The following is a 12,369-nucleotide window of genomic DNA, read 5'->3' as shown; positions in this document are numbered from 1 at the left end:
GAAGATTCGAAACCGTGTGAGGTTTCCCCAAATGTGTTAGGGTCTGCAATCGGATAACCAAGCCTTCTCGCACACTCCGTCGTCCGCAACACCTGCGACGAATGCGTCGCCGCCCGGATCTTCCAACTCACTCGAGAGCTGGGCCACATACCCGACGACGAAATCAATCAGTGTCTTCTCGCACGCTACGATGGTAAGGGTGAAGGGTCCTGAACACCCCAGGCGTTCACCAGGGATCGAGCGGCTCCGACGCGATCGGCGCAGAACTCATGAGTGTGTTAGTTTCCCCCGCGGCATCACCAGCGGCTCCTCCATCGCCATTTCAAGGCTGGCTTTACCCAACACAGGCTTCATCTCTTATGGCGAAGTGCTCGATTAGGGCCGACTCATCGCCGTCACTGCCGAGGAAAAAGGAGGTGAGTGAAACTCTCCGACGACGGCCGCCTGGTGTGTAGGTTTCGATCCGTTCGGGTTCTCAAAGTCGGCGGAATACTTGCAATGTGACCTAGACTCGCGGGATCAAAACGTTGTGGAGAGCGTCAGTTTGGTAGCTGGAAGATCTACGGGGTGGACGGTGCCGGAGACGACGACCCGATGGACCCGAGACTAGGGACGCTTCGCCACGCTATAATCCAGGACGAGCCCCTCTGGATCATCTTGATCTTCATGCTCGCTTATGGCTTGAATCATATTTGGTTAAATGGCCAAAAACATTTTTTGTTTCACGTGCAAAAAATTTTTATAACAGGGTGTTCTTCTTGAAGATTTTGTGATGTTGTACAAACCACCTAACACTGTGGGAAAAGCGTTGTTGTTTTGCTAATATGCAGGGGTGTTGCTAACAAGGAGAGCTTTGTTACGTGGGGTGACTTCTTATCCAAAAGATAGTGAGCGGTCACAAGACATTGAGCAAAACCGTTCAATGGAGGACCGAATGGTTTTGCTTGTTCCGCCATCTAGCCTCAACTCTTATTTAGCTAGCGTCTCCCCGAGTGGTGATAATTTATATAGTCGCCATCGACATCTTCTATTATGCAGGTCACATGATTCATTATCGGAAAACACGAGAGATACAATTGAAAAAGTTCTCTTGTTACATCCCGAAAATTCAAAATTAAGTTATGACTCGGATACAGCGGCGACCAAATGGACATTAAAGCCAGTTACTATCTAACAGCAGAGATCAAATGAACATTTTTATTTTTTATATATTATCTTGCAGGTCATAAGATTCTGAAGCAGTTACATCAAGATCGAACGGTCTCACCCGCTTGGTCGTCTGGCCTCAACTCAAACTAAATTGTCAGCTACATTTTTCTGACCATTCAAAATTCTAGTGTTGTTTTTTCTTCGATGCAGATGACAGGACTCTGTATACAAACTACTTGGCCAACTTTGAGCAACCGATCGGGCAGGGAACATTTTTTCAACTAGGTGAGGCAGATTTCTTTCGTGAACTCTCACCTTGGTCTTAGGGCACGCTTCTAGAGAGCTCCTAAGACCTAAACCGAGCGAGTGAGGCAGATTTCTTTCGTGAACTCTCACCTTGATCTTAGGGCACGCTTCTAGAGAACTCCTAAGACCTAAACCGAGCGGGTGAGACAGATTTCTTTCGTGAACTCTCACCTTGGTCTTAGGGCACGCTTCTAGAGTGCTCCTAAGACCTAAACCAAGCGGGTGAGGCAGATTTCTTTCGTGAACTCTCACCTTGGTCTTAGGGCACGCTTCTAGAGAGCTCCTAAGACCTAAATCAAGCGGCAAAGCAAGCTCTTTCGTGAACTCTCGCCTTGGTCTGGGAACATTTCAAAGGAACTTTTAGTGCAAAACCCGCTTGGACGATAAAGAACGCATGCTAGTATGAATTGAAACTCAGGTAAAATCCTCTGCCGATCGATATAACTTTACAAACCCAACGCAATATAAAAAATTTTGCTAGGGCTTGGGGGGCTTATGTTACTATGGGCTCATAGCCGACCGAACGGTAAAGGTGCAGAAGAGTCGGCCGACCGATGATACCTCTCAGGTCAATGAACCGATCGGTAAAATCAGTCCGACCGATGGTACCTCTCAGGTCAATGAACCGATCGGTTAAATCAGCCGTTAAGGTAATTAATAGTAATAACTATCGTGGAGTTAATGAAAATAATTGTCAATTATTGACAATTAATATTGTCATTCATTGGTGGTTAATGAGTCAGACCTAACGGTAAGCTCATTATAATTTATAAATATTTGTCTGGCAAAGGGTACAGGTAACTTGAACTTAAACTGAAACTTAGAGCTCTGATAACTAAATCTTGATTACAAGATTATTACGCAAAGACTGACTTGAGCGTCGGAGTGTCTTTTGCAGGCACCCTCCCCCGCGGCTTGGAGAAGGAGAAGAGAGAAGACAGCACAACTGGACATCGAAACAGACAACTTTGAATGTTTCAGATTAGGGTTGTAAATCCTACCGAAACAATTACCTTCTTTTCTTTCTAAAAATTGACTGAATAAACGGAACAACGGTTTATCAATAATAACCAATTTAAAATAATCTATATGTGTGTGTGGTGACTCACCAAATGAGCATTGAAGCTTCTGGCTAGACGAGTCGAAATAGCAGGGGCCAAATCGACAGTGATTCTTCTGACAGGCGAGTTTTACCCAAGAGATCTCAAATCCATAGGCTAGAGCCCTGTGCATGGCAGCGTAGGAATGGTTATTCAAAGTCCTCAACGATGTGGGGGCAACCAGCTTCACGAAACACCCAACTTCTAAGTCCTTAGCTTTTAGGTCTCCACCAACTGCATATGCATAGCCCTTTGAGTCCCACTTCACGCACTCACCACTCTCCACATACTTTCCGTTCTCTCTCACCGAATGGTTACAGTTCAGAAACACTATATGCTCGAAACTCAGAGATTCCCAATTTTGATACAGATCTAGACCGGCTTGGTATGGATCCGTGGAGTAAGTGTAAGTATTAGAGAAATTGGAGCGAGAGAGGGAACGGAGAGGAAGGGAGGAGCAGTTATGAAGTAGAAGTGCAGGATCAATCACTCTCACTGTGTAGTTGTTGTAGTTGATTGCCTGAACATGGAATTGTGCAGAGTTCAGATACAACACCGTAACATTATTCTCACAACCTAGCTCATAACTTTCCTCACCGCACTTCTCTTGGTCGCCTTTAAATCGAAACGGATAAGTGATGTTGGTGATGTTGCCACATGAAGAAGGAAGACAACCACCATGCATGACTTCTGTGTACTAGAAGTAGCAGTACCACCAACGATGTTGTCTCTCTCCACATCTTGTCCAAACTGTTTCTCATTGAATTGGAGGGGAAACAAATCGAAGCTAGATAGATATTTAAAACAACAGACTCAATATATAACAAAGGATCACAATTTTTCCTTTCAGAAAATGGTTTGAAGACTTTCGCTTAGTTGACTTCTAAAGATCGATAACAGAGTAAGAGGATGATTGGATGAATTTAAATATAAAAGTTTTTGTTTTTTATTTTAAGAAAATTAAAAATAAAAGTAAAATAGTTTAAAGATAAAATTTATGAATGATTTGATAAATGAAATAGATAAAATATATTTTAATAAATTAAAATATAAAATTACAATTTATAAAATTAGTATATTATTATTACTATTTGTTAGACCCATTAAAATCCATTCAAAATCCTATCTTAGTGAATTACACGTGTCAAGGAAGGAGATCTGAAAATCAGATAGTGGAAGGTAGGTGTGAGCAGATGATTGGCCGTTCGGCTTTGACGGTAAGAGTAAAACTCAAAGTTTTCAAAATTTCACGTCACTTTCTGCATGCACCCTTCTTCTCCAGATTTCTGAAACTTCCATTCTCTCCTCCTTCTCTCTAAAAAGCTTTTACATTCTCTCTAAGGATTCTCATCGTTTCTTCTTCCGATCATCACTCAGGCACCATTTCCACTCTTCCGGTGTCAAGGGCTTTCGATTGAACCGATCTGTTTGTGAAGCTGAGCTGGTAAGTTCTTCTCTTCACTCAGACGTGCGATTTCCTGGACGTGCAAACCAAGTTCTGGTTTCATGAGTTGATCACCCTTCTAAAATGAGTAGTTCTGATAGTGTTTTGATTTTTACTTGGTTTAGTTTTGGAAATTGTTGAGCGTTGATGGTAGAAGGACTTATAGAGGTGAACCAGTAACCATATCTGGAAGAGTTCGGTCATGTTAGAGGTAAGGGAAGCTTATATAATTTGATTTTTATGTTCGTTTTTATGTTCGTTTTGAATGGATGCATGTTCATTGAATTGCTGAATGAATATGATTGTTGCTATGTTTTGACTGTATGAAGTATGAAGATTTACTATGATATGGATGTATGAATTTATGGAGATAGATGTTGAGAAATGAAGTGATATAAAGAATTCTAAGTATGAAATTCCATATGAAAATTTATGTTCGTCACTGAATGATCTTTGATCGTTCGGTTTTCTTGTGGACTCGGTTGGAACTGGATTCTTTCATTTAGATGGAATTCCAGTTGAGGACCGAGCATTTTCGTTTAGTAATATTTGTATATAAGCGTTCAACCAAGGATATTCGTTCCTTGGTATTCTATTATAAATTTAAGTATATCTATATGTATTTGTATATTTCGTTCATTCTTGAACACTAGTTAAATGGTATCTTATATTTATCAAGCCTTTATTCTATAAGTTTAGTAGTGCTCAGTCTTACACCAAGCGCTCGTACTAAGTAGTGCTCGGTCTTACACCAAGTGCTCGTACTAAGTGGTGCTTGATCTTAAACCAAGCGCTCGACCTTGATTCTGTAATTTAATTTTTAAATAAGAGCATTCGGCCAAAACCAATAGCGTTCAGTCTCTACAGTGCTCGGTCTTCGACTAGCACTCGTTCTCCTTGATGTTAAACTCATAAATAAGCTAAGTATTTATAGCGTTTGGTTTCTTCATATAATTCCGTCACTTATTATTATTCGATGTCCTACAGTATCAGTTTCTATGGTGTTCGGCCTAGAGTCTTAGTACTCGGCCTAGGCTTATTGGCGTTCGGTCTACACTCTCATGAGTCAGTTCATTAAATTGGCTCACCTTGTAAATAACGTTCGATTCTATTAGTTTTTGAGAAATATTATTGTAATCGGTCTCTTTCTCAACCCCGATAGTAACTCTCTCGGTTTTGATCTGTTTTGGAACTGGAGACCTCTCGGTCTCACTCCAAGTGTTCGGTCTCGTTCGGGGTTGAAGATTAACGGTCGATATTTGGTATCCTACGGGATCTGTATTCAAATTGGTTCGATTTGAGGTTTTGAAAATGAAAGATGATGGAATATGATGTAGATGAAATGAGTATGAATATGAAAGAGTATTCCGGGGAGGAATGTCTCATGAATGGATATTGGAATTGGTAAAGTATGAATGTGGACACGCTAAGCTAGCGGTTCATCCTGATATTCCGTGATTACTCGTTCTCACGTAGAGAAGGGTAAGTCATGTGTGGGAATGGTAGGAGGTCCTAGTCCTTATGGTTAATTTGGACAGATAGGATTGACCTCGGGTGACAGCTGTTGAGGGTATCCCAGTTACTACATCACCCGGGTGCACGAACGTCGTAGCTACACAGAATTCATACAGTCCGGACAGTCAGAGTCTAATATTAGGCTTTGCATGTAAAAGTGAATGAACTATCTCGTTTATTTGAATTGTGTGAAATCTATGTTGATACTTGAATTGAATTGCATAAACTTACCCTACTTCCTGTCTTGTCCGTTTTGTATGTTCGGTGGTTGTCCTTCTGTTGCAATGATCATCCGTGTGGATGTGAGCAGAAGGAGAAGCGTTGCCGGAAGAGGCGTTGGAAGAAGAAAATTTGGTAGAGGTAGATGTTAAGGTCGAACAGTAGAACCGTTCGGCCATTTGCTGTTTTATTATCTTAGAGGACCGTTCGGTATAAGTATTTTGTAAACCATTCGGGTTAGGATTGTATATTTGTACAGTTTTAACCCCTTGTTATTTTGTAAGGTCGTTCGACCATAACCATACGTTTTATCTTTTGTAAGAACTGATATGTAGTATTATGAATGTGATGTTCCTGTTATATGGCTTTACACTATATTTTTATTAATGTTGAATAAGTGTAGAATAAGAAATGAAGTATTTATGCATCGTTACTTTTTGATGTTGAAGTATTCATGCATACAAGGCACCCCCTTCAACCCATTCACCTACCGATATTGACGTGAAGATGCACGATTTATCACTCAATGTTTCTGAACAAAGTTGGCACACGTTGATAATAATGTTGTTTCACGATTGTTCGGGAAATTGTTTCAATCGTGAAAGTTGTTTCATGATTGATAATAATGTTTGTATCTATTGAGTTCACTCCTGGATTTCTTTTTGAAATGAGAATACCACTAATGATATTGATAGACACAATCAGGTTCAGGGGTATACCAAACAATTCTAAAATATAGTGCTCAATTTTAAAAACATAATTTTAGAATTTTAAAAATCATGAAAAAAAAATTACGTTGATACATTTTTACATATATTTAATATATATTTTGTATTTTATTTTTTATAAAAATCGTGTAAAATGACAGATTCAATTGGAATGAAGGTTTGCAAATTAAAGAAGACTCTATATGAATTAAAACAATCCCCAAGAGCATGGTTTGGAAGGTTTATCAAGTCTATGAAGGCTTTTGACTATAGAGTAAGTAACTCTGATCACACCTTATTTTTGAAGAGAGGAAAAGGAAAAATTACAGCTTTGATTATATATATATAGATGATATGATTGTTACATGAAATGACCAAGATGATATTTGTAGTTTACAATAATACCTTACATCTGAATTTGAGATTAAACAACTTGGAAACCTCAAATATTTTTTGGGTATTGAAGTAGCTAGATCAAAACATGGTATGCCAAAGAAAATATATTATTGACTTATTATCAGAAACTAGGCTTCTTGGGAGTAAACCAGTTGATATACCAATTGAACAAAATCATAAACTCTTTCAATGCTCAAATTTAGCAAGCATAGATAGAGGGAGATACTAAAGGCTGGTAGGAAAACTAATTTATTTGTCACATGCACGTCCAAATATTACCTATGTAGTAAATTTTGTTAGTCAATTTTATGCATGACCCACAAAAGCTTCATATGGATGTTGTTAAGAAGATTTTGAGATATTTGAAGTCCACTCTTGAAAAAGGAATTTTGTTCTCAAATCATGGAAACTTAAAAGTAGAAGGGTACACTGATGCAAATTGAGTAGATTCAAAAGATTATAGAATATCTACGTCTAGATACTTTATTGTTGTAGGAGGAAATCTTGTAACTTGGAGAAGTAAAAAATAATCTGTAGTAGTAAGGTCTAGTACTGAAGCAAAATTCAGAGGCATGATACTTGGTATATGTGAACTTTTGTGAATTAAAAATGTGCTATCAGATTTGGGCTTTAAACTAAATAAAACTATGAGTTTGTATTGTGACAATACATCAATTATAGCAATTGCTCACAATACTGTGCAACATGATAAAACAAAGCATGTGGAGATTGATAGACATTTTATCAAAAAGAAGCTTGAAGCTGGAATATTTTTGTTTTCTTTTGTAAGATCAGAATTGCAGTTGGTTGATGTTCTCACCAAATGAGTGTCAAACATATTGTTTAACGAGTCTCTACTCAAGTTGAAAATATGTCCATACACCAACTTGAGTGTGATTGTTAAGATATATTAAATATTAATAAATATTAAATAATTAAATATTGTGTTGACTATAATTTAAGTATTAGTATAATTTATGCAGTTATCATTATTATAAAATTCTTTTATTTATTTATTTATATATATATATATATATATATATATATATATATATATATTTGAAATAATAGGTTAGAATTATACTTTTTATATTTAATGGAAGACTTTCTCTTTGCCCAGTGGAGCCTTGTGTTCGTTTACATATGTTGCCAACCAGCTTTTAATTATTTAAATTGCTGTCTACCTTTGTGCCAAACACATATTTTGACAGTAAGGAAAAAGCTTGATTATGTATCACAGCGCCAGCGCTGAATACATAGCGCTTGTGCGACGTAGAGCTTGTGCGACGTTTCTGTTTAGTTAGTTGTTTCTTCTTATCCTCTACATAAGTTTGTTTTTCCTCTCTTCTAAATACCATATACAGCTAAATAAAATTCTTCCTTTCCTTTTATCATGTACTGTTACATCTTCTTTTCTGCCAACTTGAATGCTTCTCACACACCATGCTGTTTTCTCAATATCAAGAAGATCGTGATCTCTTAGAAATATGTGTTATTTAATCAGATTTATAAATAATTTTACGTCCATAATAAGAATTTGATTAAATATTGCTCCATTGTTAATGTAAGATTTAATACCCTCACTTAAACAAAAACTCCATACATAAGGTATAATGTATTAGTATACAACAATTGGATTATTAAGAAAATAAATAACATATTTAGTAGTTTAACTATTCCCATTACTAGGTGAAAAGAGAATACTAATTATTGATTTTAACATATATCAAATCCATTATATTCTTCCTCATCATTGACTTTAACATCCAAACTTATTCCAAAGCATTTTGGATACCAATTACATGCATATTCAAACATTTTATAGGCCGAATTGAACTTGAAGCATTTTTAGAGTTTAGTCTCGTCATCCATCAGTTATTATTATTATTTTTATTTATATATGTTTAAGGATATACATAAGGCATGAAAATTATGTTTTGACACCCAACAAATTTTTACTCACTTTATACCTATTTTTTTATCTTTTAATCTCGCTCTTTTCTTACAAATACAAAAATTAACCTTTTTAATTATCAAAATATTTCTAAAATTTTCAAGTGATGCATTTAGTATAAAAAATCACTTTTAAATTATGTCAATAAACACTGAAATTATAGAAGAAAAAAGATCCTTTGACATCAATTGACTATTATTGAACAATTTTTATAGAGGTAAAATGGTCTCACAAAAGTAAACTTTTGTATAGGACAAATGGTAACGAGATAGTGTTAGATGGGTGTAAAAAAAATTCTGATCTTAAAAGTTTGATTGTCGATTGATGATTGTAAGTTAAGGAACTTGAAGCTAAAACTCCTTAGTCTCGAACACATTGGCCAATTGGGCAAGAAGCCTACATTACAGAAAAAGTAAATAAACCAAATACTAACACCAGATACTTTATCTTGATATTTCACTATTAATTTGGCTAGATCACCTAGGATAAACCTAGATGGAATATCTCATTGTTTAGGTTTGCCAATCAGTTTAGCGAGAATCCAAACGAACAGGCGCAGGCTATGAACAACAACGACGACTCCCAGCAGTGCTAACCACACAAGTATAACAATTCCAAACATGGAGATGGATGTGGTCCAAACAGGGTTTGCGGTGACCATTTGAGCACCATACATGTAGGTAAGAGCGAGACTAGAGATGGTGACGCACATGCCTATTGACAAAAGCCAGTTGAAAAATCTGTTGCTTAGAGTGAGCCCACTAACAAGCCAGAGACAAACAGCTGAGGATGATATGAAGCATATAGTGTTGCAAATAAGGAACCTTCTGTAATCTTCGGCCATTGAATAAGCCAGGACAGATTCTCCAGGACATGGGTTCATCCCTTCTGAACAAGCCACTACTCCAGTCTCTTGTGGCGGTCTAACGCCACCTGGTGGATTTAGAGCACTTTGAAAGGTTATTGTTGCGATTACCGTAGCCACCAAACTCAGGTTACCCCTAATGTCCTTCAACCAATTATCATTGTCCTTTTGTGCCAGCCAGTTCCCTACCTTGTTCAGACCTTTTCTCCACCCTTTTGTCTCGGCTCTTTGCTCGCCTTCAACGTTCATCGTATGTAACTGTAACAACTATACTTTATGTTAGAGCTGTAAGCATAATTAATATTTGATACATGTATGCATATGTGGTTTGTTATGACCTGCAGGCTATTCTTTAATAAAGAAAGTAGTTGACACTTAAATTAATTCTACCGCTTCAAAGTTTTACATCAAGCTCCATACAAGTAGAGTAAAGAACTAGAAATGAAAGAAAACAATACAGGATTCACTCGGGATGACAGAATCACCATTATTACCTTTCTTGTTTGATATGGTCGGTCGCTCACAAAGCCAAATGAACGGTGAACTGTGCTTTTTAGGACAGCAGGCACATATATATAGACTTGTAGAGAAAAGAATATTCTTCGGTTAATATCCGTGTTCATGAGGTTTATAGAGCCACAAAGTTTCAGAGATTTGTCGTATATAACCACTTGATATGCAGGTTGACGCATTCAAATTACAACGTACATATAATTTATAAATTGAAATTAAAAATATTTATTTGATTTTAGCAGTTGAACGTAGTAATTGGCTCTTGGATAGCATGTATGTTAAAAGAATTATTTAGAATTTGAACGATATTTTGATTCCTTTCATTAGTCTACGGTAAAGGCCAGTGTGGACTTGAGACTGTGACAGGAACCCTAATGCTGGTTTAAAATTCCACCAACAACGTTGTCTGTCGCCATATGATGTCCAAAATGTTTCTCACTGAATTTCATGGGCATACAAATCAAAGTTAGATTGATCTTTAAGACAATACAGACTGAAATTAAAATTAAATATATTATAATAAATAATTGAAAAATGATCGAAATAATTTTTTCTAATCCTGATTGAAAAACAATATTTGTATAATGCATATGATTATTTTTTCTACTTTAAAAATTTACAAATCATTCAAGAACTAAAAGTTCCACCACAGGCCAAGAAATTCTTCGATTAATATCCATGTTAATAAAGATTTCTAGAGCCAATAATGGAGTTTGACATATTTGTCTTGTATACACAAAAGAAAGAAATAAATATATATATATATATATATATATATATATATATATATATATATGTTTTTTTTTTCTTTTTTAAACTTAGCTAAGTCATATGGGTTCAAGTCAAATTGTCTTATGGTCAAGTGGAATCAAGTCTATGCATGTTAACAAGTCAAGTCATCTTATGTTCAAGTGAATCAAAGTTGATGCATGTTAACCAAGTGACTAAAATAGAGTAAAGTTAGTATGAGTCTAAGTCAAGTCAGTTCAAATCCAACTAACTCTTTTTAAATTGATTTAAGATGAAATCAAGTTAGCATAAATCCAAGTCAACTCAAATCAATTCAGATCCAAATGCCTCAAGTTAGCTTGCTCAATATTGAAGTGAGGTGGCTCAAACCTAAATCAATTTCTTCGAAATTATTAGTGGCTCAAACACTAATGAATAAATTTGTTTGAAATTTAGGTTTGCATATTAGTCTACCTGTCTATTTTTATCACAGACTAACAGAGGAATCAAATATCTTTCAAACTCTAAATAATTCCTTGCTATCCAAGAGCTAATGACAACGTTCAATTTAAAAAACCAAATCATAATTATTAATTTTAATATATGAATTATAGGTAAGGATGGTTATTGATAGGTAGAAGTGGACAAACTACACTATTTACACTGCACTATAAATCCATTACAATTAATTATAAAATAGTTTAAAAAAACTGAACTAAACTAAAAAATAGTTCAATTAACTATTTGCACTGCACTATTTTCACTTTCCTTTTTTGTCCATTCATTCCGCCTAGTGTCATTCCAATTTATTTACACGTTATTTTCTTCCCACCACAGTAGAAAAAAGAAAGAAAGAAGTAGCAAAAAAAAGTAGCTATGTTAATTGCTTATGCTACTAGAAGAAAGTAGAAAGTAGAAAGTAGAAAGTATAGTAGTAGTAGTAGAAGACAGTGTGTGCAGAAGGGTAAACAGATATGAGAAATGAAGAAGCTTTCCCTTGGCTGCTGAATAAACTAACCCAGAAGAAAGTGTGGTGAGTGGAAAAGTAATAACAGGAATAACCATGGTTAAGGGTGTGGACCAAAGAGGTGATGGGAAAAGGGCATGTGGGGTTTTTACGAGGGGTAAGAAAATACTAGACGGAATAAATTTACACGTTATTTTCTTCCCACGTGTTGTACTACTCACACGTAGTGTTCCAGTCTGACCACTTGTGTTGCTTCCCGGGTTTCGCGTCCTTACTCTTTTGCAGCTTTAAATGTTGTTGGGGTAATCACACTTCACACAACACAAACACAGTTAGTGTGTGTTTGAGTATTTCTTTTTCTATTTTTCTTACCCTTTTCACTGTCAACTCTATCTTCAATCATTCATCCATGATCTTTGTAAAAAATGGTACTTCTTACTTCATGGATTATGTCTTGTAACCCTCAGGAAAACAGTGAGAGTTATATGTAAACCAATAAGAATTA

General features: G+C 36.2%; 1 protein-coding gene across 2 annotated transcripts; it reads right to left on the bottom strand.

Annotated features, from left to right (window-relative positions):
- Positions 1-9,064: 9,064 nt before the first annotated feature.
- On the bottom strand, positions 9,065-10,281 carry LOC108337675 (uncharacterized). Of its 2 annotated transcripts, none has more exons than XM_017574250.2 (2): positions 10,150-10,281; positions 9,065-9,922 (listed from the first exon to the last, which is right to left on the bottom strand). In XM_017574250.2, the coding sequence occupies exons 1-2, from the start codon at positions 10,276-10,278 to the stop codon at positions 9,296-9,298; spliced, it is 756 nt and encodes a 251-aa protein (XP_017429739.2). In that variant the 5' UTR covers positions 10,279-10,281; the 3' UTR covers positions 9,065-9,295. The 2 variants fall into 2 exon arrangements, with proteins under 2 accessions (XP_017429739.2, XP_017429740.2); XM_017574251.2 differs by having other exon boundaries at positions 9,065-9,913.
- Positions 10,282-12,369: the final 2,088 nt, after the last annotated feature.

This window comes from Vigna angularis, chromosome 7 (genome assembly GCF_016808095.1).
Source record: "Vigna angularis cultivar LongXiaoDou No.4 chromosome 7, ASM1680809v1, whole genome shotgun sequence".
In the NCBI taxonomy this organism is placed as follows: Eukaryota; Viridiplantae; Streptophyta; class Magnoliopsida; order Fabales; family Fabaceae; genus Vigna; species Vigna angularis.
This window is presented reverse-complemented; position numbering and strand designations above follow the sequence as displayed.